This window comes from Phacochoerus africanus, chromosome 5 (genome assembly GCF_016906955.1).
Source record: "Phacochoerus africanus isolate WHEZ1 chromosome 5, ROS_Pafr_v1, whole genome shotgun sequence".
NCBI classification, from domain to species: Eukaryota; Metazoa; Chordata; class Mammalia; order Artiodactyla; family Suidae; genus Phacochoerus; species Phacochoerus africanus.
This window is the reverse complement of record NC_062548.1, coordinates 26,450,527-26,476,299: the sequence shown is the minus strand read 5'-3', so window position 1 is coordinate 26,476,299 and position 25,773 is coordinate 26,450,527. Positions and strand designations below refer to the sequence as shown.

General features: G+C 43.9%; 1 protein-coding gene across 1 annotated transcript; it reads left to right on the top strand.

Moving 5' to 3' along the window:
- Nucleotides 1–81: 81 nt before the first annotated feature.
- On the top strand, nucleotides 82–21,744 carry DCTN5 (dynactin subunit 5). Its single transcript, XM_047780298.1, has 6 exons — nucleotides 82–243; nucleotides 1,009–1,077; nucleotides 8,390–8,508; nucleotides 12,570–12,681; nucleotides 16,816–16,918; nucleotides 21,019–21,744. The coding sequence occupies exons 1-6, from the start codon at nucleotides 196–198 to the stop codon at nucleotides 21,114–21,116; spliced, it is 549 nt and encodes a 182-aa protein (XP_047636254.1). The 5' UTR covers nucleotides 82–195; the 3' UTR covers nucleotides 21,117–21,744.
- Nucleotides 21,745–25,773: the final 4,029 nt, after the last annotated feature.

Genomic DNA, 25,773 nt, shown 5'->3' with positions numbered 1-25,773 from the left:
ATCTGCGCACGCGCAATCCGAGACTGCCGAGCAATAGAGCGAGGCCGCCTAGCGGAGAGCCGAGCTATGGATTAGACCACAGGCTGCCCAGAGCGGAAGTGAAGGAGCAGCCGGAAGTAGCCGGAATCCCAGGCTGACTGACCGGCGAACAGTCTTTGACAGGAGCCGGAGTTGCGCGCGGGGGAGTTGGCGGCCATGGAGTTGGGCGAGCTGCTCTACAACAAGTCTGAGTACATCGAGACGGTGCGCGTATCCAAACTTCTGCCCTCCCCTCTTCAGGCCTGCGTCACCTGAGGCCTTCGTCTCTATTCTGTCTCTGCCCCACCCCGGGTCCCTTTGGCATTTAGTCCGAGATTACCTAGTGAGAGTTCATTAATGTTCTGGCTTTGTTATTTATTCCTTGCATGGCCAGTTTAGGGTTTTTTTTTTTTTTAATTTATTCCTGGTTTTCTCATAGGGGTAAAATGCCTTTCAGAAAGTAAGACAAGTCTTCATCCATTCTGATGTTAATTACAGCTCCAGGCTTTGGGCCTTTTAAAAGTTTTTTTAAAAAAACTAATGTGTCATAATTTATTACTACGTGCCAAAGACTTAGGTTCTTTATAGTCAATACATGATGTGTGTAAATTGCTCAAAACAGAGTTAGTACTCAATCAGCATTCGTATTACTATTTTTTCATAGAACTCTCACACCGTTGTGATATTGGTAAAGTCATTATCCTGGCTTTAGGATTATAAATCTGAAATATAGAAATGAGACTTGAATTCATGTCTCTGCTGCGGCTAGGCTTATAGAACTAGCACATCCAAATTCTGGATCTGTTCCTTGGATCCCTAGGTTCCACATCCATCTTTGCTTTTTTGATCTCCTGAGCTCATTCCATTGAAAACTACTCTGTTTCCAAGACTTTTTGTCTTCAATATGAGCTTTCTTGCTGGAAACTTGTAGCCCAGAATCCACTCAGTTCTGCTGTTTGCTCACCTTGGTTTTCTGCTGTTTCCTTTTAGGCATCTGGGAACAAAGTTAGTCGCCAGTCTGTGTTGTGTGGGAGTCAGAACATTGTTCTTAATGGCAAGGTAAGGAATAGAGCCACCTTCAGGATGCATATTTATGCTTGCTTTCCACTAATTAACATATCAGCAGGGCGGATGAAATGTTGCCATGTCTTCCACTTTATTACTGTACATTCTTTTTTTTTTCCCCACTGTGCCCACAGCATGCAGAATTTTGTGGGCCAGGAATCAAACCCCTGCCACAGCAGCAACCCAAGAGACTGCAATGACAATGGCAGATCCTTAACCCCTTAAGCCACATAGAAACTCTTATTGCTGTACATGGAAGTTCCCATGCTAGGGGTTGAATCGGAGCTACAGCTGCTGGCCTTTTTTAAATTCTCCCAATTGTAATTATTGAATACAAAAAAAAAGATCCACTAAGGGAGTTCTCTGGCAGTCTAGCAAGTTAAGGATCTGACACTGTTATTGCTATGTTCGGGTCACTGCTGTGGTGCAGGTTCAGTCCCTGGGCCAGGAACTTCTGCACACCGGAGGCACAGCCAAAAAAAAAAAAAAAAGATAGAATAAAAAGAGGCAATAGAAAGCCTTTTTCCTGTTATTCCAGGAACAAAATACAACACTACCCAGAACTGAACTTATTATACAGTATTGTAGTGTGTAATATACTGCCGGACACAAACCATAAATAGGCAACACAGTATTTTCGTGTAGAAACTAAAGCGATACTGATATAGTTATCTGTTTAGTAACAGATGGTTCAGGGATTTCCCATTGTGGCTCAGTGGTAGCAAACCTGACAAGTATCTGTGAGGACATGGTTTTGATCTCTGGCCTTGCTCAGTGGGTTAAAGATCTGGTGTTGCTGTGAGTTGTGGTGTAGGTCGCAGACCTGGCTCAGATCTGGCATCGATGTGGCTGTGGCATAGACCAAGGCTACAGCTCCAATTCAACTCTTAGCCTGGGAACTTCTGTATGCCAAGGATGAGGCCCTAGAAAAACAAATAAACAAAAGAATGGTTCAGTATTAACTGAAATGCTTAAAATTAACATAAGAATTGGGAAAGATACTAAAATATGAAATGCATTTGAAAAATGGAATGCTAAAGTTTCAGAACTTTGTAGTCTGAATAAATTGAAATAGCAGAGAGATGAATATAAACCTTGGTTAATATTAGAACATTTCAGAACCAGAGAAAATATCAAGATATATTTGAGCTTGGCAAACACTGAAGTCCATAGATTTTTTTTTTTCCCTGCCATTAGGAACACCCAATTTTCCTTGAAATATTAAATCTCTAACATCAAGCAGTAAAATAATCTCATTAACTTCAAAAGGTCACATTTAGGTGTTCCCATTGTGGCTTGGCAGTAATGAACCCGACTAGTATCCATGAGGACTCGGGTTTGATCTCTGACCCTGCTCAGTGGGTTAAAGATCCAGTGTTGCTGTGGCTGTGGTGTAGGTCAGCAGCAGTAGCTCTGATTCAACCCCTAGCATGGGAATTTCCATATGCTGCAGTGCAGCCCTAAAAAGACAAAAAAGGAAAAAAAAAATTCAGTTAATGAGTCGGACTTATGAGCAAGTTTTTTCTTTAATCCCTCAGGTAATTCCAAAACATTTTCTATTTTATAGGGAAGATTTGTGTGAGTGTATATATTAAAGTATTTATGACAAAATTTGTCATTGTCACATTTTTGAGTACACAATTCTTTGGCATTAATTCCATTCACAGTGTGGAGCAATTATCATCACTATATCTATTCCCCAAATTTTTTCATCACCCAAACAGAACTCTGGACTCATTAAGAAATATCTCCCCATTCCGTTTTTCTCCCAGACCCTGGTAACCTCAATCTACTTTCTGTCTCTATGAATGTGCCTATTCTAGATATGTCATTTAAGTGGAATCACGTAATACTTGTCCTTCTTTGGGTTTGGCTTATTGTCCTTAGCATAGTACTTTTCAGAGTTCATTCACGTTGAAGCATGTATCAGAGTTTAATTCCTTTTCACAACTGAGTAGTATTCCATCACATACGTACATTTTAATCCATTAACCTGTTGATGGACACTTGGGTTGTTTTCACCTTTTGTTTTTTGTTGTTGCTTTTTACGGCTGAGCTCCACAGCATATGGAGGTTCCCAGGCTAGGGGTTGAATTGGAGCTACAGCTGCCAGCCTACGTCACAACCACAGCAGCACAGGATCTGAGCTGCGTCTGCAACCTACAGCACAGCTCACGGCAACACCAGATCCTTAACCCACTGAGTGAGGCCAGGGATCGAACCCGCAACCTCATGGTTCCCAGTCGGATTCGTTCCTGCTGTGCCACAACAGGAACTCCTGTTTTCACCTTTTGGCTATTGGGGATAATGTTGCAATGAACATTGGCAAACAAGTATCCATTTGAATAGCTGTTTTCAGTTTTTTGGGTTATATGCCTAGGGATTGGATGGCTGGGTCATGTGATGTTTTTCAGCTTTGTGAAGAACTGCCAAACTGCACCATTTTACATTCCCACCATAATGCTAAAGAGTACCAATTGCTCCATATCTTTATGTTATTCTGGGGGGAGTTCTGGATGTGGGTATGAAAGGTGTCTTATTGTAGTTTTGGTTTGCTTTTCCATCTTGTCTAATGATGATGAACATCTTTTAATGTGCTTATTGGTCATTTGCATGTCTTTGGAGAAATGTCTATTCAGTCCTTCAACCATTTTAAAGTTGTATTGTCTTTTTTATTGTTTTCTGTTTTTTTAAGAGCTCCACCAGCGGCATAGGGAAGTTCCCAGACTAGGGGTCTAATTGGAGCTACCGCTGCCGGCCTACACCACAGCCACAGCAACACCGGATCCAAGCAGCATCTGTGACCTACACCACAGCTTATGGCAATGCTGCGTCCTTAAGCCACTGAGCGAGGCCGGGGATCGAATCCGCATCCTCATGGATACTAGTTGGATTTGTTTTCCCTGAGCCACAACAGGAACTCTGTCTTTTTATTGTTGAGTTGTAGGAGTTCTTTGTATACTCTGGATGTTAAATCCTTATCACATACATGACCATAAATATTTTCTATCATTCTTTAGATTATCTCTTTACTTTCTTGATAAATTTTTTGATGCACAAGAAGTTTTAAATTTGATGAAGTCCAGTTTATTTATTTTTTAATTTAATTTAATTTTATTTTATTTTATTTTTTGTCTTTTTAGAACCATACCCTCAGCTTATGGATGTCCCAGGCTAGGGGTCAAATCAGAGCTGTAGCTGCTGGCCCCAGCCACAGCCACAGCAACACCAGATCCGAGCCATGCCTGCCACCTACAGCACAGCTTACAGCAACGCTGGCTCCTTAACCCACTAAGCGAGGCCAGGGATTGAACCTGCATTCTCATGGATGCTAGTCAGATTCATTTCCACTGAGCCATGGCAGGAACTTCTCTGTTTTTCTTTTGTTGCTCAAGTATTTGGTGTCATATCTAAGAATCCTTGCCAAACCCAAGAAGACTTACTCCTATGTTTTCTTCTAGGAGTTTTATGGTTTCAGCACTTTTACTTAGGTCGTTGATCCATTTTGAGTTAATTTTTGCATGTGACAGGAGGCTGGGGTCCTTATTAATTAATTCTTTGGGTATGGAACTCTCCTTGCCACAGCACCATTTGTTGAAGAGATTGTTGTTTCCCCATTGAGTGGTCTTGGCATCCTTGTAGGGAATCATCTGGCCATAGATATGTGGGTTACTTCCTGGACTCTTAATTCCAGGATATGTAGTTGATATGTATCTCTTTATGCTTGTACTGCACTGTTTTGATTACTGTAGCTTTGTAGTACATTTTTTATTTTTCAAGATTGTTTTGGTTATTTGGGGCCCTCTGTTTCTTTCTTTCCTTTTTTTTTTTTTCTTTCTTTTTATAACCACACCTGTGGTATATGAAAGTTCCCAGGCAAGGGGTCGAATTGGAGCTACAACTGCCGGCCTACACCATAGCCAGAGCAACACAAGATCCAAGGCACATCTGTGACCTCACTGCAGCTTACGGCCACACCAGATTCTTAACCCACTGAACAAGGCCAGGGATCAAATCTGCATCCTCACAGACAATGTATCAGGTTCTTAACTTGCTGAACCACAACAGGAACTCCCTTCTCTTTCATGGTTCCTAGTCAAATTCATTTCCACTGCACCACAATGGGAACTCCTTTTTTTTTTTAATCCCTCTTGCTAGATTTCTTTGACCATCTGTGATATCATTTACTTCTTATGTTTTATTTTTTGTGTGTGTTTGCTTCTTGGGTGGGAGTGTAATTTAGGCTGACTGAGCAACTCACATAGATTTTCTTTATTTCCAGATTAAGATTGTTATCTTTATTTAAAACACAGTAAAACAGTAACAGCTATTACCAGATTCTGAGAACTCTTGGTATTCTGTTTTATTCCAAAAGGAAAGGAAGTCATTTTCTCTGATTGTAACTGGAAACACAAGCTGAAAACAATGATTGAAATAAATTAAAGATCTCAGATAAGAGAATTACATAGAAATAGACATCTCTTTAAGCTTGAAGAAAATAGCTTTTAGAAACCAAGCGGAACCGTAATACTTTACAGTCTGCTGATGTGAAAGTTTCCTTTTATTTATAGAGATGTTATAGATTGAACATACACAGGTCAGATTGGTAAACTCTTCCAGACATGACTGCATTTCTTTTTTAGTATCCTCTCAGAGCCTGGTGTTCAGGCTGGTGATTCATCTAAATTCACTTTTTTTTTTTTTTTTTTTGGTCTTTGTGCCATTTCTTGGGCCACTCCCAGACTAGGGGTCTGATCGGAGCTGTAGCTGCTGGCCTACGCCAGAGCCACAGCAACGCAGGATCCGAGCCGCATCTGCGACCCACACCACAGCTCACAGCAACGCCGGATCCTCAACCCACTGAGCAAGGGCAGGGATCGAACCTGCAACCTCATGGTTCCTAGTCGGATTCGTTAACTACTGAGCCATGACGGGAACTCCCTAAATTCACCTCTATTTGAGGTGTTTTCGTCTACCTCTCTAGCCTGATCTGTCCTGGGCCCCAGACCCTGCCTGTTGCTCATCCCATAGATACCTCAAACTCAGCATTTCAAAACTGAATTTATCACCTCATCCCCAGAATTGCTCATCCTGTCTTAGATTCTCTTTCTCTTACTCAGCATCTAATCTTAAAGACCAAGTCATATAGATTCTCTTCCTTGTTTTTCTTTTTTAATGTTTTAAGTTGGAACATTTTTTAAAAAGTCATTTTTGTTGAGGTATAATATACATCCAATAAAATGTATCCCTTTATTTAATTAAAAAATTTTTTTTTCTTTTTAAGGTCACACCTGCAGCATGTGGAAGTTCCCAGGCTAGGGGTCAAATTGGAGCTACAGCTGCCAGCCTGTGCCATGCCACAGTAATGTCAGATCCAAGCCTCATCTGTGACCTACACTGGAGCGTATGGCAACGCTGGATTCCTAATCCACTGAGCAAGGCCAGGATTGAACCTGCATCCTCGTGGTTCTTAACCTGCTGAGCCACAACAGGAGCTCCAAAATGTATCCATTTTATAAGTATGCAGTTTGAAAGGTTTTGGCTAATGTAGTCATCTATGCAATTAGTGTCACAATCAAGATATAAAATATTTATATCATTCTGGTTTCCTTGTGCCCCTCTGTGATCAAGCCTCTTTCTAGCTTTGCCCCAGATAACCACGCATGTAAAACTAACATAAATTAGTTTTGCATTTTCTGGAGTTTTCTGTAATTGGAATGTGTGCTCTTTTTTTTAATCAGGCTTCTTTCACTCAGCATAATGTTTTTGGGATTTATCCATGTTGTTGGATATATTTATCCATATTATGGATATAGTTGTGGGGGTAGGTTTTACTTTTTATAGCTGAGCAGTATTGAAATTCCCACTGTGACTCAGCAGCTTAAGAACCTGACATAGTGTCCATGAGGATGCAGGTTCAATCCCTGGCCTTAACCAGTGGATTAAGGGTCCAGCATTGCCCCAAGCTGTGGTGTAGGTTGCAGATATGGTGTTGCTGTGGCCTGGACCCCTGCTGCAGCTCCAATTTGACCCCTAGCCAGGAAACTTCCATGTGCTGCAGGTGTGGCCCTAAAAAGAAAAAAAAAAAGTAGATGAGCAGTATTATTATGAAACTTTTAGGATGTATATAAAGGTAAAGAGAGGAGTTCCTGCTGTGATGTTGTCTCTGAAGGCATGGGTTTAATCCTTTAATTAAGGATCTGGTGTTGCTGTAGCTGTGGTGTAGTTCACAGCCGAGGCTTGAATTTGATCTCTGGTCTGGGAACTTCCATATGTCATGGATACAGCCAAAAAAAGAAAAAAAAGTAGAGCATATAGTAAGTCCCCGTATAATCATTCACCAGCTTCTATAATTAGCGATAATCTAGCATTCTTGTTTCATCTCTATACCCACCTGCCAAATCCAACCCAATTTCAGTTGTTTGTTTGTTTGTTTTGGCCGTACCCACGACACGTGGAAGTTCTTGGGCCAGGGATTGAACCGGCAGCACAGCAGCAACCCGAACCATAGCATTGACAGTGCTGGGTCCTTAACCTCTGATCCTCAAGGGAACTCCCAAACCAAGTTTGGAACAGAATGCTTTTATATCCTCTAGGGGAAAAAGTCTAAGCTTCTATACTCAGCATACGTAATTCTTCATGATCTGGTCCCTTGCTTACTTTTCCAGCTGCAACCCTAGCCACATGCAGTTTTTTTTAAACATCGTTTATTCAACAGACATTTCAAGAATGCCTGCTCTTTACCAAATGTGGGGCATTAATTCCCCCCAATTTCTTGGGTGTGTTATTCAGCCCCTCCTGGCAACCTCTAAGGAAGCCAGATATCACATCCCACAGTATAGCACTTAATCTGAGTCCAAAAAATGGGAGAGGAGCAGAATCTCAGTGGATCCACCCTTAGGAGCATGAGGTTGGAGATGGTCAGTAGTATTAAGAGATTAGACAAAGGAGGGAGTAGCCCTGACTCTCACTGAGCAAGCAGCCAGGGTGTGGGAGTAGGTGGAACTGGCTGCATCTGAAGAGGTGCATAGACCCGGTCTAGTACAGGTATTCCCAATAAATGTTTGTCCATCCAGTGAGTCCTGCTCATGGGATGACAATGGCAAAGCTTGTGATGTACTGGGAACGTCTTAACTGCAATCAGCATTACGAGGGCAATTCTCCCTACCTTGAAAATCATCCCTTTTGACAGAACATGGGATTCAGTAGAGCACAGCGTAACTCTGAACGTGTCATGCCTCCTCCTCTCTTTTTGTCATGTTTTAGGCCGTGTCGGTAGCTTTTTAAAATGTGCTTTGTTTTATAGACCATTGTGATGAATGACTGTATTATCCGAGGGGATCTGGCAAATGTCAGAGTTGGACGTCATTGTGTCGTGAAAAGTCGGAGTGTCATAAGGCCACCATTCAAGAAATTCAGCAAAGGGTAAGTAATGTCATGACCTGTTTCAGGCTTGGGAAAGATGCTCCTGCTGGTGGCGGCATCCGTGTGTTGAGTTGAGGGGTAGGGAGCAGGTCTACACTATTGTTTGGGACACAAGATTTCACCATGGTGAACACAGCTCCGGTGGTGGCTTAGTCTAGTTGGCAGTTGATTTGCTGATGGCTGATGGCAGAAACAATCTACTTAAGCTGGCAGCAGCAAAGGGGACTCTGATTAAACAGATGCAGCATATTCGATGGAATTTGAGGGCAGGAAAAGGGGCCAAGCTTCACAAGGAACTAGAACCTGGAACTGGACAGCTAGCCAGAATCATGACAACTATTCTGTCTGATTACTGCCCTGTCTCCAGTTATACTGTTTCTTAGCTGTCCTTTGCTCTGCACTTGTTCTTGCTGCTTTTTCCTCTCAGCCGTATCTTCCTCCTTTTCTCGCGGAGCCAGCCTTGCTGCCTCAGCCCTTTATTTACATCCCTTCTCCATTTAGGCTTCCAACTAATAACCAGCCAGACTCTTTTCGGTCCTGTTAACAAAATCTTGGGGAAGGGAGTCTGACTGGCTCAGTTTGAGTTAAGTGCCTATCTCTGGTGTAAGCCACGTTGACCCAGAGGGCAAGGTCAAGTCAGGCCCACTGTTCTCTCAGTGGAAATAAGATTATTTAAGCTAAGAAAGGACGTGGATGGGCAAGAAAACCCAGCACTGTGCTTGACATGGTGATATTTTCCTTGCCGCTCTGGTTCCTGTCTGTGGCACCATCTGCTTTTCATCCAACAACTCAACAAGCTTTTATTGAGTGCTTTCTTTGTACCAGTTATGAGGTGAAAAGCTGGGCATATGAAGATGGATAAAACAGTCTCAAAACCCTAGTGGTAGAAATAAAACTAGTGAGTGTAACCAAAAAGAAAGACTCACAGGTACAGAGAACAAACTGTACAGCAGAAGTGATCACAACCTTGTGAATCAACTATACTTCAATAAAGCTTTAAAAAATAATAAATTTAGGAGTTCCCGTCGTGACTCAGTGGTTAATGTTGTTAACAAATCCGACTAGGAACCATGAGGTTGCGGGTTCAATCCCTGGCCTTGCTCAGTGGGTTAAGGATCTGGTGTTGCCGTGAACTGTGGTGTAGGTTACAGATGCAGTTGGGATCCCGAGTTGCTGTGGCTGTGGTGTAGGCCAGCGGCTACAGCTCCAATTCGACCCCTAGTCTGGGAACCTCCATATGCTGCGGGAGCGGCCCTAGAAATGGTAAAAAGACAAAAAAAAAAAGATTAAAAATAATAATAATAATAAATTTAAAAAAATATAAACATACAAATGTGAAGTTCCCATTGTGGTGCAGCGGAAATTAACCCAACCAGTAGTATCCATGAGGACCCGGGTTCAATCCCTGGCTTCGCTCAGTGAGTCAAGTATCTGGTGTTGCCATGAGCTGTGGTATAGGTCGAAGGCACGGCTTGGATCCTGTGTTGCTGTGGCTGTGGTGTAGACTAGCAGCTGCAGCTCCGATTCGACCCCTAGCCTGGAAACCTCCATATGCTGTAGGTGTGGCCCAAAAAGAAAAAAGAAAAGTTTTGCAGAATTCCCCCTACCCCGCCCCCAAAAAAGAGCAATGGTGGTTACCAGTGGGGAGATGGAGCAGGTGGGGCAAGATAGGGGTGGAGGATTAAGAAGTACAAACTATTGTGTATAAAATAAATAAGCTACAAGGATATATTGTACAGCACAGAGAATATGGCTAATATATATATATATATATTTTTTTTTTTTTTGCTTTTTAGGGCCGCACCTGTGGCATATGGAAGTTCCCAGGCTAGGCTAGGGGTCCAGTCTAAGCTACAGCTGCAGGCCTACGCCACAGCCACAGCACCAGAACCTACACTGAAGCTCGAAGCAATGCTGAACCTTAACCCACTGAGCGAGACCAGGGATTGAACCTGCATCCTCATGGATACTAGTCGGGTTCTTAACCCTTTGAGCCGTGATGGGAACTCCCTGTCCATCCTGCGGTTTGAATGTGGTTAGGGAGGAACAGAGAAGAGAGCAGCTGACAGACTACAACACCTGTATATCATGTAGGAGTCATCCTGCATTTCCCATAGTGATGTTGGGTTCCAGGCTTTCCATTATGGACAGGAATCAGAGCCGGGAGTCCTTGTAAATCCCATCAGATTCACATGAAAACATTCACTCAGTACCTTGGAAGGCTGTTGGGGTTGGGGTGAACCAGAAAACCTTGTGCAGCCGTTTTCATACAGTGACTAATGCTCTGCTAAAATTTTCGACTCCATTTCCTGATAAAGGCATTACTGGGCTAGATGTGGTCCAGGAATAGGACGGAGCATAAACAAGGAGCTTATTGGTGAATGCAAGGGTGTGTAAATAAAAATAGTCCACGTGAGAAATAAACATGTGCAAGTGTAAATAGCAACACATAAATAGAAAGTGGATGGCCATTTCCTTCCTTGCATACTTCAATACTGGAAGCAGGTAATAGTAGAAGGTGTGGAAATTTTAATTTAAAATTAAAGAGCTGCCAGTAGTACAGAAAAATCAAGGAATCCATTGCCACGAGGGATCCAGACTAAAAATGCGAAATAATTTAAGAAAGATTTTTTTTTTGTCTTTTTAGGGCCACACCCTCGGCATGTGGAAGTTCCCAGGCTAGAGGTCCAATTGGAGCTGCAGCGGCCAGCCTCAGCCACAGCAATGCCAGATCCAAGCCCCGTCTGCCACCTACCTCACAGCTGAAGGGCAACGCCGGATCCTTAACCCACTGAGTGAGGTCAGGGATCGGACCTGCATCCTCATGGGTGCTAGTTGGGTTCGTTAACCACTGAGCCACAATGAGAACTCCGAAGATTTAAATAAATTTTAGATCCATGGAAGACAGGTATCATCTCTGACAAAATAGAACATGGGACTGAAAAGAGCCAGTGAGCATCTAGCTACCTTATACAGTTCCAGTCCAAGTATTTCACATCCCAAGGTACTGAAATTACTTGCAAATATGATCACAGACCACTGTCAATGACATTTGAGAAATCCTGGAGAATGGGAACAGTGTCAGAAGGGGGAGAAAGCCTACTGACTCCTTAAGTCTTGGCTTAAATGTCACCTTCAATTAAGTTTTACCAAACCTCCAGTCTTTGTTACATGCTCTCGTAACGTGGTATTTTTCCTCTGTACCGCTTATCACAGTGGTAACTAATTACTTATATCATCATTTATTTAATCTCTCTTTTCTCCTCTTGCCTGTAAGCTCCTCGTAGGCAGGATTGCTTCCATTTGCTCACCATTGTATCTCCAGTTCCTAGCGTAGAGTCCTGCATGTAGTAGACACTCAATAAAATGTCAATATTTAAATTTTTAGCTTGTTGGGAATTATATCCCATGAACCTTAAATCAGTCCCCTGAAGCATTATAGAGCCAACTAATGAAAATGTGATCTGTGAGCATTTTCAAAGGGGATAGGAATGAGCAAAACAAGCATTCATTTTTAGCTTTTTTTTTTTTTTTTTTGTCTTTTTGCCATTTCTTGGGCCGCTCCTGCGGCATATGGAGGTTCCCAGGCTAGGGGTCCAATTGGAGCTGTAGCCACCCGCCTATGCCACAGCCACAGCAATGCGGGATCCGAGCCGCGTCTGCGACCCACACCACAGCTCACGGCAACGCCGGATCCTTCACCCACGGAGCAAAGCCAGGGATCAAACCTGAAACCTCATCGTTCCTAGTCAGATTCGTTAACCACTGAGCCACAATGGGAACTCCCATTTTTAGCTTTTTTAGCTTTGAAGATCTTATCCTTACTGTTTTGCTGTTTGCTTGTACATTTCCTGGGTCTCATGTTTCTGATTTGGATTTAGCAGTCACATGCATCTTCTTCAACATGATAGAATTCCTCGAGCCTGAGAAGCCTTTCCTTGCTGGGAGCAGTCTTATTAAGACAAGATGATTGAGTTGAGAGTACAATTGTTAGTCTGTAAACCTTGACCCAAAGTACATCACCTTGACCTTTCTTTGTTCATCTTCTTTTTCTTCTATAGTGTTGCATTTTTTCCTTTACACATTGGGGACCATGTCTTTATTGAGGAAGACTGTGTGGTCAACGCAGCTCAGATCGGCTCTTATGTTCACGTTGGCAAGAACTGTGTGATTGTGAGTATGGTGACTTGGCTGGCTGAGCAGCCTCACTCCCCCTCTAGTTCCCTTCCCTCATGTCAGTGGGCCTCTGCTTCTGTCACCAAGCAGAGTAGAAGTCATTTCTGGTCTGCTGGTCTATCAGAATTATTATTGGAATTGGAGTTTTTCCTAGGCATGAATTATCATGGCTAACCTTTATGGAACCTCTTCCCTTCCCTATGATGTTGAACTCTTTGATTATTTCCCTGAATCCTCACAACCATCCAGGGGTAGCAGGTACTGTTATGATCCCTGTTTGCAGATGAGAAGACTGAAGACCTTCGATGTTATGGGATTGGACAAAGCTAGTAAGTGGTTGTGCTGGGATTTGAACCCTAGTGGTATGAATAGCCACGCCACTGTGTGGTCTGTTACCTCACTTCAGGAAGCTTATAGTCTAGTCGGGGGTGAGGGGATCTTGAAGGGCACGTTGAAATTGGCTCATGGACAGAGGAGAATGGGCGTTTCGGGAAAGAGACCGACACGTGTAAAGGTCACAGTCCCCGAAGGGCATGCTGTTAAAGGGAACTGCATGTAGTTCAGGATGATGGGCACGCCAGGTGCTTGGCTGACCCCACAGGACCCTGGTCCATGGTGTCAGTGTGTTTAACCCAGCCAAGCGTTTCCAAGCCGAATTTCTTGATACTTTATAGATGAAGAGGTTGATTTCAGTTAGGATTTCTGAGACCATCCTGGGTGAAAATGTTCATGTTTCGTACATTTTAAACTTGTACCTCAGATTCTAGGAAATATGAAGACTCTTTTTATGCTTTTATTGATTTATTTAAAATACTTTTAGAGTTGATTTACAGTGTTCTGCCAATTTCTGCTCGACAGCAAAGTGACCCAGTTATACATATGTTCTTTTTCTCACCTTATCCTCCATCATATTCCATCACAAGTGATTAGATATATAGTTCCCTCTGCTATGCAACAGGATCTCAGTGCTTATTCACTGCAATAGTTTCCATTTACTGACCCCACTCCCCTCCCTCCCCCTTGGCAACCACAAGTATGTTCTCCATGTCACTGAGTTTGATTCTTTTATATAGATAGGTTCACTTCGGCCATATATTAGATTCCAGATATAAGTGATATCATATGGTATTTGTCTTTCTCTTTCTGACTTTCTTCACTTAGTATGAGAGTCTACTTCCATCCATGTTGCTGCAAATGGCATTATTTTGTTCTTTTTATGACTAAGTGGTATTCCATTGTGTATATATACCCCATCTTCTTAATCTGTCCATTTGTTGATGGTCATTTAGGTTGTTTCCATGTCTTGGCTATTGTGAACAGTGCTGCAGTGAACATAGGGGTTCCTGTATCTTTTTGAATGAAAGTTTTGTCCAGATATATGCCCAGGAGTGGGATTGCTGGGTCATATGGTAGTTCTATATTTAGTTTTCTGAGGTACCTCCATACTGTTTTCCATAGTGGTTGTACCAACTTATATTCCCGCTAACAGGGTAGGAGGGTTCCCTTTTCTCCACACTCCCTCTGGCATTTGTTATTTGTAGACTTACTAACGATGGTAAGTCTGTTGTTAGTGAGTCCATCATTAGTAATGAGGTACCACTCATTGTAGTACCTCATTATAGTTGCTTGTTTTGGTTTTTGTTTTTGCTTTTTGGGTCGCACCTGTGGCATATGGAAGTTCCCAGGCTAGGGGTTGAACTGGAGCTACAGCTGCCAGCCTATACCACCGCTCACGGCAACGCTGGATCCTTAACCCACTGATCAAGGCCAGGGATTGAACCTGCATCCTCATTGTTTATAATAGGTTCATTACCACTGAGCCACAGTGGAAACTCCTGCAGTCAGGTTCTTAACCTACTTTGCCATGGTGGGAACTCCTGTTTTGCTGCTATCTAGTTGACCAGTTTACCCAGAATTCTCTGAAACCCAGTTGAGCACATTTCTCTGAGTGGGCAGAATGGCCAGCTCTAGACAAGCAGGTGCCCTCAGGCTGTGTGGTGGCTGGTGATACAGTGATAAGGTTCATTTCCTCTGCTCTCCTTTTCCAAGGCCCTTTGTCTCCAGATCCCTATCTGTGAACGGCGTCCTGCCTTATGCAGTGGATTGTTTCCTTTTACTCGGTACCCCATGTGCTTTGTCTGAGATACTAGGAGCTTAGGGATTATAGGACATCTTTGAGTTAATTTGAGAGTCACTAGGAGAGCTGGTCATGTGCCCAATTTTCAATATTACCAGTAACATGTAATTCATGGAAGAAAACTTTCTAAGGAGAAATGAAGAACTACAGTCATAATTTGCTTCTGCCTTAAAGATGTTGCCCAACTTGGGTATTACCCACCCAGCTGGAGACAACTTAGCCACTGAAGAAATTCAGACCTTACAGATATAAGCTTTTTAAAAAATTCATTTGGCTGTCTACATGGAAGTTCCTAGAAATACATAAGATTTGGGTATTTAATATTGGGGGGAAAGTTGAACATAACTGATTCAAAGTATCTTTCATGTTCACATTATCCTGGTATTTGTTGGTATTCCACATCCTCAGACAGATATATATATATTGGTCTTTTTAGGGCCACACCATGGCATATGGAGGTTTCCAGGCTAGGGGCTGAATCAGAGCTGCAGTTGTTGACTTACACCACAGCTCACGGCAACGCCGGATCCTTAACCCACTGAGTGAGGCCAGGGATGGAACCTTTGTCCTCGTGGATGCGAGTCAGATTCATTTCTGCTGACCCACAGTAGGAATTCCCTCAACCGGATATGTTTATCAGATTATCTGGCCAGAACACAAGTGAGCTTTTAGACCTAGATGATGTCATTACTATCAGTAAAGACCGAAACTTTTCATTTACTCAGCACGTTCTCTGAGGCCCAACTTTGAACTGTTACAGAAGCCTCTTTTCCTTAAGCCATGAAACGGACGAATCTCCCAGATCTTATTTCTTGCTCCCAAAATGCTGTGGGTGATGGCACAATTGAAAAGTGATGACAGTGGATTAAATCACACGTGTCTTCTAATAGCTACCACCTACCAGTGGGAGAACAAATGAACTAATAACTTTATATCCAAATGAATGTGCCGAGATTTGTCCAGTTGGAATTGACAGAAGAACAAAGAAACCTTAAGCTGGTAGATGCAGAATGAATCTGTTGGCTAATATGAACCAAGAATGCAGAAGTAGATTCTCATTTCATACACAGATCACTCCAGGGGTTCAATTGATGTCGTGGGAATTAGTCTCCTTTTCTTTTTTGTTTTCCTCTGGGAGGCTCTCAGGTCCTTTCCTCATGGAAACCAATGCTTATCCAAGCTGCTATCCTATCCTCTAGAAACCCCTTTGGAAAGAGCTTCTTTTCCGAGTAGTCCCAGCAGAAGCCCTGAGGTTGAGATTCATTAGACTATTTTGGCTCATATGCCAGTTTCCTGAACCAGTGGCTATGGCGAGGCTTGGGATGTAGACTTTGGGATGGGAGGTGAAGCACGTGGACTGAGATGGGGATGGGGTATTCTCCGAGGAAAAGACAGGTTCTCTTACTAGAAGAAAGGGGAGTGGATATCGGACAGGCAAAACAGTTGATGTCCACTGAAATTAAAAAGAGGAAGAAAGGAGTTTGTGTTGGTGCAGTGAGTTAAGGATCTGGCATTGTCGCTGATGTGGCATGGGTTTGATCCCTGGCCCTGGAACTTCTGTATGCCATGGGTGCAGCCCCCAAAAAAAGAAAGAAAAGAAAATTAATTCTCGAAGACCGAATTTCATATAGTCTGAAATGCCTAAGATAACCCGAACTGTCTTTCTCATATAACCCCCATCCCAAACACACACGCGAACACACACGCGCACACACACACTCTCTCTCTCTCTCTCTCTCTCTCTCTCTCTCTCTCTCTCTCTCTCTCTCTCTCTCTCTCCCCCCTCCCTTTCCCCCTCCCCCTCCCTCTCCTACCTCCTTCTTGTAAGGTACCACCTGAAATATAGGGAATTATGGCCAAGCCTCTTGTCACTGTCCATGACTACTATATGAGATCACGACTGAAGAAAATAGAAATATATTCCACACAGCAGACTAGACAATTTTCACCCCCCTTTTCTGGTCTATTTCCTATTAACAGGATTTTAATTGCAGGGGCGCCGGTGTGTGTTGAAAGACTGTTGCAAAATTCTTGACAACACAGTATTACCCCCAGAAACCGTGGTCCCACCATTCACCGTCTTCTCAGGCTGCCCAGGTAACTTGGGTATTGATTGTTAAAATTCAAGCTTGTTTTCTTTCACAAAAGTAATCAAGCAATTTCTGTCTCTAACAGTACGTTGGTCTAGCTAACTTAAACATTCTCCTGATACAGAGTACCTAGAAATGCTATCTAAAATAGGACTAGTGTCTTTGTACCTGCATAATTGAGTTAATAAGGAAATTATTAAGGATCAGAAGCAAAGTGGGAACTAAGCCCACACTTTTAAGTGTGCTTCAGTTGATGCCATTTTCATGATCGCATGGTTTAGGGTTTGATGCTCATATGGGGCTGAGAGATAAAGCCTCGATCCGCACGAGGCAGAGAGACCCTCTCTCAGGGTTATCCCTCAATAAAAAGTTGATGTAGGAAAAATCTGCCACCAGCACAGGCAACGTACAAAGAAGCATGTCTCTCTTGGCCCGGACTCCGGGTGGAAGAAGCAACTCTCTCTCCAGAGCACTCTGTGGCCTTGCCCTCACATTGGTTGTGGGTTTGAACTTGTACTTCCCGCCTGGCCTAGGAGTGCCCCAACTGGAAAGCTATCACAACACTTGGTCTAAAACCAGGGAGGACACCTGAGACAAGCACACACACCCTCTTTTGATCTTGGCTGACAATGCCCACAGCCAAAACTCACATGAGCTCAGAGGGTTCCAAATTACAAACATGTGAGGAGGCAAAAGCAATCCATGCTGATCCTAGAAAGCTTGGAAAACAGCGAAAAGCAAAAGGAAGAAGAAAACCTCACATTCCCCACCCCCACCCCCCCAAGACAGTCTCTTTTTCTCTTTTTTTTTTGTCTTTTGTCTTTTGTCTTTTTGTTGTTGTTGTTGTTGCTATTTCTTGGGCCGCTCCCGCGGCATATGGAGGTTCCCAGGCTAGGGGTCCAATCGGAGCTGTAGCCACCGGCCTACGCCAGAGCCACAGCAACGCGGGATCCGAGCCGCGTCTGCAACCTACACCACAGCTCACGGCAACGCCGGATCGTTAACCCACTGAGCAAGGGCAGGGACCGAACCCGCAACCTCATGGTTCCTAGTCGGATTCGTTAACCACTGCGCCACGACGGGAACTCCCAGTCTCTTTTTTTCTGCATGTTGTTTTACACAGTGCAGGTCACAGAGCACCTGCAGAGCACATCCCGTGGACGATGAGATGAAGAGACAGGTTTGATAATACATGATACCGACCACTGGGTGGTTTAATTGTTTTTCTGATTAGAAGAAATCTCATTACTCAGATCATTGAATATGAATTTCAGAGATGTCCACATTCATCTACTCTGATGCTTTGGGGAGGAAATTGGCCATTCTGCTATTTCATGCATCCCTGCATTTGCAGAGGAGAAAGGAGAGATTTTTATTTAGTAATTATCCCCTTGCTGGGTTCGCACTGTGAAAAAATTTAATAGTTCGTAGCAAGTGCTAGATCAGAACAGTCTCAGCCATTGGTTTTTTTTTTTTAATGACTTTTTTATCTCAATGAGTTTTATTACATTCATAGTTGTACAATGGCCATTGCAACCCAGTTTTATAGCATTTCCATCCCAAACCCCCAGCCCATCCCCCCACCCCCTAACCTCTCTCCTTTGGAAACCATAAGGTTTTCAAAGTCTGTCAGCCACTGTTTTAAGCAGTTGTCAGACAAGCATCTGGTCTGAGGTGAGAAGTGTATTGCTGGAGAAATATCTTAATCTCTATTACTTATTCAAGGTCTTAGAACCCATTTAGGGTTCTGATGGCAGCACTGATGGCAGATGATAGGGAAGCACTGCTAGGTATTTTAAATCCAAAGAAACACTGTGTGGAGGTTCTGGTTGGGACCTTGGAGGTCATTGTATGAATGAGGAAACTGAGGCAGAAGAGGTTGAACTGTCCAAGGTATCAGAGCTGATTAGTGGAAAAGCTTTGACAAGCACTTGTGCAGAAGTTCCCGTTGTGGCGAGGCGGAAACAAATCTGACTAGTATCCATGAGGATGCAGGTTTGATCCCGGGCCTCACTCAGTGGGTCGGGCATCAGGCGTTGCCGTGAGCTGTGGTGTAGGTCGCAGACGTGGCTCAGATCCCGAGTTGCTGTGGCTGTGGTATAGGCTGGCAGCTGTAGCTCCAATTTAACCCCTAGCCTGGGAACTTCCTTATGCCGAGGGTGAGGCCCTAAAAAACAAACAAACAAAAAACAAACAAAAAGACTCCTTATTTATTTATTTATGTCTTTTTAGGGCCACACCCTCAGCTTATGGAGGTTGCCAGGGGTCGAATCGGAGATACAGCTGCCGGGCCTACACTGGCACAGCACAGTACCTTGGGATCCAAGCCACGTCTGTGAGCTACACCACAGCTCATAGCAACACCGGATCCTTAACCCACTGAGCGAGGCCAGGGATTGAACCCGAAACCTCATGGTTACTAGTCGGATTCATTTCTGCTGAGCCACCACAGGAACTCCAAAACTCCTTATTTCAAGTGTAGTGCTTTTTGCACTGATAAGACCCTTTGCGTGTTTATTTTATGTAGCTTTACAAACAGATGCCAACCATTTAGAGGTTAGTAATCTCCCTCTTTAACAAAGAGACATAGGGTTGCAAGGAAAACTAGCATAGTATGGAATTGAGTTAGGATGAGGGGCACACATTGGAAGGATCTGGGTTAGGTACCAAAAACTCAGATACCCACAGGAGCTAAGCAGATATGTAAATTATTGAGGTAATAGTCTATCATAGGTTATAAGAATACAGGTATACTATTATGAGAACTCCTGGCATTTCAAGAAAAGCTAAAAATATGAATTTTCATATGATATTTCTGAATTTATAATTGTTGAATACTAACTTTTTACAAAAGATTAAGTGCTGTGCAGACTAAACTTATATTTGAAAATCTAACATGGGCTGCTAATTTGTGAAAGGTGCCTGCTAGAATGGTGTATCTTTTAAGACCATTTTCTCCTGTTTTCTGTGTATGTAAAGAGCCTATGTGTGTGTTTTTGTATGTATATGAGACTATAGGTGTGTGTATATTTATGTATATATGTTTGTTATATAATCTAAAACTATTTTTACGTCTATAAACAGAATTACACTCTATTCTCTAGGAAACTTTTTTCTTAACTGTATATCATGTAGAGACATTCACCTCATTCCTTTTAAAGGTTACCTGGTTTTCATTGTTTAAATGTCCCACAGTGTAACTAAGCACCCCCTGATGTGATGGATCAAAAGGAGTTGTACCTGGTTATTTGTGATTAGAAATTTGGCTGCATTGATGCTTTTGTACATATATCGTGCATTTGGGCAAGGTTACCTGTGGAGTAAGTCCGGTTACAGGATATGAACTTTTAAAAGTTTTGCTAGATATTCCTAAATTGTTCTTCAACTGGTTGTATGAGTTTATACTTCTACCCACGTGTGTGAGAGTGCTTCTTTCTTAGAAATTCTTAAATAGGGGAGTTCCTGTTGCAGCTCAGAGGTCACGAACCCAACTAGTATCCATTAGGACTCGAGTGTGATCCCTGGCCTCGATCAGTGGGTTAAGCATTGCGGTGAGCTGTGGTGTAGGTCTCAGATGGGGCCCGGATCTGGCATTGCTGTGGCTGTGGTGTAGGCCGGCAGCTGTAGCTCCAATTCAACCCCTAGCCTGGGAACTTCCATATACTGCGGATATGGCCCTAAAAAGACCTAATAATAATAATAATAATAAAAGCGAGTCAGTTTCTTCCCTTCAAAGCTCTCACCTTGCTTTGCCCAGCAGGTGTCACTCCAGAATCCAGGGAATGGACGAATCCTTGCCTGGAACAACCTCTGATGTAGTCAGATTTGCCTTAACTCTTCAGACCATGTAGTAATGTACTGACCTCTTTTACCTGCTGTGCATTTATGCATTTTGAGAACAGCATCATCTGTCTCCCACACACACAAATTCCCATCATCTTGAAGATATGGTCAGTGGAAATATTCTGTTAGCACCAAAGAGGGAAAGCCTGGTGTGTAGACATTCACCACTCACAGAAGGGGACTTCTGGTAGCTTAAACAGAAGTCAGAGCTGCATGTGGGCCTCCTCTGGCTCCTCGTGGTTGACCAGGTCTTTCTTTCCCCAGGACTCTTCTCAGGGGAGCTCCCAGAATGTACCCAGGAGCTGATGATCGACGTCACCAAGAGCTACTACCAGAAGTTTTTGCCCTTGACACAGGTCTAATGTCTCTGCCTGTGTCTTGAATTCGCTTGAGCTCTAAGATGGACTTTGGGGACCGAGTAAGCCCGTCAACATCTACAAAGAGCTCTTGTGTCTTTGACACCTCCCACCCTCTTTTTTTTTTTTAATTTTTATTTTATTTAATTCTTTAGAATTTCTCAATCCTTCCAGGCTCTCAGCTCTTAAGACTTAAAATAATAACAGAACGTCTGGAAGAGTTGTCTCCAAATGCTGTGCTTAAACCCTGTCTATTAACAGTCACTTGGTACCATACGTGGAACACAGAATCATCTGTTCCCAACACTCCCGCCCCCATGGATGGCTGGGTGGAGCAGGGCCCTCTGTCCCGACGTGGAGGTGGTGATGCTCACACGCTGCCCGTGGCCACAGCCACCACAGTGCCCACCACTCACAGGGATCCCGCTCAGCTGCCGTGCCGCTCACACCTTTGGCCAGTCGCCACAGCTGCTCACAGTCTTGAAAAAAAGTTTGTGACTTTTCAGAGTCCAGATCCTCGTGGGCTACTAAAACTTGACGGAAAGGTGGTTGGTATTTCTCTTCTTTGCAGAATGAGCTGAACTGTCATTTTAACCCAGGGTGACTGACTAATAAAAGACTTCCTAGCATTCTAGTCTAGGGCCTTTGGCTTTCACTAAAAGGGGGCCTCTCGGCACCCAGATTTTATTTTTGCAAAGTCCCAGGTTTGAGTCTCGCACGTGGATGGATTCGTCTGGCAGCCATTCTGTGCCTGCCTCACAATATTTGGGGGCAGTAGTATATGCCTTGTTTCACTGGCGGTGTAGCATTTGTGACACTTGCTCCCTGGCCTAGAACCATTCAGCCCACCCTGTATTTGCCATAAACCTCACAGTTCAGACCAAATTATCTGTCCTTGGGCCCAATCTCATATTTACATGGGGGCCTCTTAAAATTCTTCTGTGGGCATAGAGCCTCAAGGAGTAAAAGAAGTTGCCAGTGCTGGTCTTAGCATCTTCTGGGTAATGGCACAACCTTTCCCCTTCTGCTCTGGCCTCTTAGTTTAGGAGGAAGACTTAGAAGTGAAGGCCTGGGGAGTTCTCTTGCGGCACAGTGGGTTAAGGATCTGGCATTGTCACTGTAGTCAGTGGCTCCAGTCACTGCTGTGGCGGGGGTTCTGTTGCTGGTCTGGAACTTCCACATGCCACAGGCACACCCCCTCAAAAAAAAGAAGTCCTAGGAAAATTCACTTTGTTTAGTGCTCTGATGCTACTGTGAACAGGGCAGAATATTTCAGCCTTGAGGTTTAGGGTGTAGCAGTTGCTGTCTTGACTTCGTTCTGGTTGCAAGGTTTGCAAAAGGAACTGTATGTAGTTGTCTCTGCTAGTTCAATGTAAAACTGCTTTCTGGTTTGTCATCTTCTTCTTTATTTTATGTTTGCACATTAAAAGATTGACACGTGGAGTTCCCGTTGTGGCTTAGCGGTTAGTGAACCCAACTAGCATCCGTGAGGCTGCAGGTTCAATTCCTGGGGCCTCGATCAGTGGGTTAAGGATCCGGCATTGCCGTGAGCGGTGGTGTAGGTCACAGACACGGCTCAGATCCAGCATTGCTGTGGTTGTGGTGTAGGCCGGTGGCTAGAGTTCTGATTGGACCCCCTAGCCTGGGAACCTCCATGTGCCGAGGTGTGGCCCTAAAAAAGAGACACAAAGACCAAAAAAAGAAAAAAAAAGTTTGACACGTGAAACAAGGCAGTTGAAGGTGATCGCTCTCCACCTCTAGCCGTGGCGACCTCTCTTCCTCTGGGCATTTCACTGTGTGCCCAGCATCCTCCTGTGGGCTTTGTACTCACTTGTCAACTTAGGGCTCACACTGACCCTGTAAGGTGGGTGTTCTTCCCACTTTCCAGATGAGGAAAAAGCTTGAAGATATTAGGTCACTTGGTCCAGTCTGTATGGTGAAGAGGTGGCTGAGCCAGGAGTCACACATGTGTCTGTCTGGTCACAGCCTTCAGCTGTGCTCTTCAGCTCTGCCCCAGTGAGATGGGCAGAATGATTGCAGTCCCTTTGGGGAGCTGTATCTCCCAGCTCTCGTCTCCTTTCATGCCACCGAAAAGGTGGATCTTGGAGTTGGCAGAGCTTAGACATGCCCTCGGCTAACCTCGTGCTCACTAGGGAAATCTTCCAGGGTGTGGCTAACTGATTCCCTTCCAGCCTGTGTTGGACTCCCTGCAAAAGGAAGCTTGTCACACTTTATGCAGTGGTCCATTTTCTTTTTTCTTTTCTCCCAATTTTATTGCGGTATAACTGACATATAATCTTTTTGGCTGTTCATTATGTTATGTTGCTGAACACCAGAATTGAGAGAAAGTGGGTTTATTTATTTATTTATTTATTTTTATTTTTATTTTTTTGCTTTTTAGGGCCGCACCTGCAGCATATGGAAGTTCCCAAGCTAGAGGTCTAATCGAAGCTGTAGCCACCTGCCTACACCACAGCCACAGTAATGCCAGATCCAAGCTGCATCTGCAGCCTACACCACAGCTCGAGGCAACACCGGATCTCTGACCCACTGAGCGAGGCCAGGGGTTGAACCTGCCCCCTCATGGATACCAGTTGGATTTGTTTGCTGGGCCACAATGGGAACTCCCCCGCTTTTTTTTTTTTTTTAATTAAAAAAAATCTTTTTGAGTAGGAGTTCCCGTCGTGGCACAGCAGAAACGAATCCGACTAGGAACCATGAGATTGTGGGTTTGATCCCTGGCCTCTCTCACTGGGTTAAGGATCCCACGTTGCCACGAGCTGTGGTGTAGGTCACAGACACGGCTCAGATCTGGCATTGCTATGGCTGTGGTGTAGGCTGGCGGCTGTAGCTTTGATTAGACCCCTAGCCTGGGAACCTCCATATGCTGCCCTAAAAAGACAAAAAAAAAAAAAAATCTTTGAGTACATGATTCCAAAAATCCAAAGAAGGGACATACAAGGAAGTAGAATTTCCCAATCTGGAATCCAGCCCCATGTTCTGCTTCGCAGAGGCAAGCACACAAAGCAGTTTTTGATCTGTCCTTCCAATGATTGGTCTGGGGTTGGCACAAGCAGATAGACGCGTACACACCAAACTCTCTGTGTGCATACAGGTGTGAGCACATGCCAGCTATGCTGTCCTGCACCTTGTTTTTACTTAACACTATATCTTAGAGATTGTTCCATTTTGACACATACAGGTGATAGACATAGCAACCATTAGCATTTCTGGTATTTACCATGTACCAGGCATTTTTTGAGGTCTTTACCTGTATTAATTCCTTTAATCCTCACAATAACCATGAGGTAGGCTCAGTTTTTCTCTCCAAGAACCAAAGGTAAAGTAAATTGCCCACATTTCCACAACTAATATGATGAATCCAGGCATTCTGACTCTACAGTCCATACTTTTTTTTCGGTGGAGGGGGGCCACCCTGCAGTGATTGCGATCTGACTAGTTCAACGGGAATGGGTTTCTTGGGAGAAGTGTCCTGCTTACAGCTGTTAAATGGTGTCTTATAATCCTGTACCACATGATTGGCGCTCTCTAAATGAATACACAAACTAGATTAGACAAAAATCCAATTAGAGTGCTTTGTTGCAAGTGACAGAAGTCCAGCTTGAACCACTTTAAGCCAAAAAGGGGTTTTATTGGCTTACACAACAAATCCCAGAAAAGGCGAGCTTGAGAAGCAATGTTGTGTTGAGCCTTGGGCACGTTACATACTCTCTCTGTGCCCCCGCATCCTAAGCTACATGATGGGAAAGACAGCAAGACCCCGTGGAGCCGAAACGAATTAAGCAAGATACTGCATGTAAGCAGTAAGGGCAGTTCCTGGCACTTAGAAAGCACTCTGTACATAATAACTTATTATCCTTGCATGGGAACTATATCCAGAGATTTAAAACCTGTTCGTTGCTCTTTGCTTTTGTATCTTTTTTTTTGTCTTTTGCCTTTTCTTGGGCTGCTCCCGTGGCATATGGAGGTTCCCAGGCTAGGGGTCGAATCGGAGCTGTAGCCACCGGCCTACACCACAGCCACAGCAATGCCAGATCCACCGTGTCTGCAACCTACACCACAGCTCACGGCAACGCAGATCCTTAACCCACTGAGCGAGGCCAGGAATCAAACCCGCAACCTCATGGTTCCTAGTCGGATTCTTTAACCACTGAGCCACAACGGGAACTCCTCTTTGCTTTTATATCTTTTGCACCTTCATATTACTGAAGGTATAGAGAGGGGGGCCAGGGGCCATTGTAACAAAGAAAACCATCAAAATACAGACGATTATTTGAATACGAGATAGAAGGCTGTTTCTTATTCACCTAACAGCTCAGGTCCAGGGCAGGTAGGTGGTTGGGCTCCATGACGACCTCAGACACTTGGGCTCCTACTGTCTTGTCACAGGGCCATGTTGAGCTTCATGCAAGGCTGTGAATTTAGTGTCTAGCTGAGCAGCCAAAACTCTGAGGAAGGAGGTTCTGGTAGTAAAAAGGAGAGGGAGAGGATGGACATTGGGAGACAGCAGGCCGACTCGCCCAGGCCTGTGCGCTGACTTCCTTTTCTCCTGCCGCAGGTGGCCTGTCTCCACGCACTGGAGCACGTGGCAGCTGACAGCTCCAGACCTGCATCCTCCCAGCTTGGTGACCCTGAAAGAAAG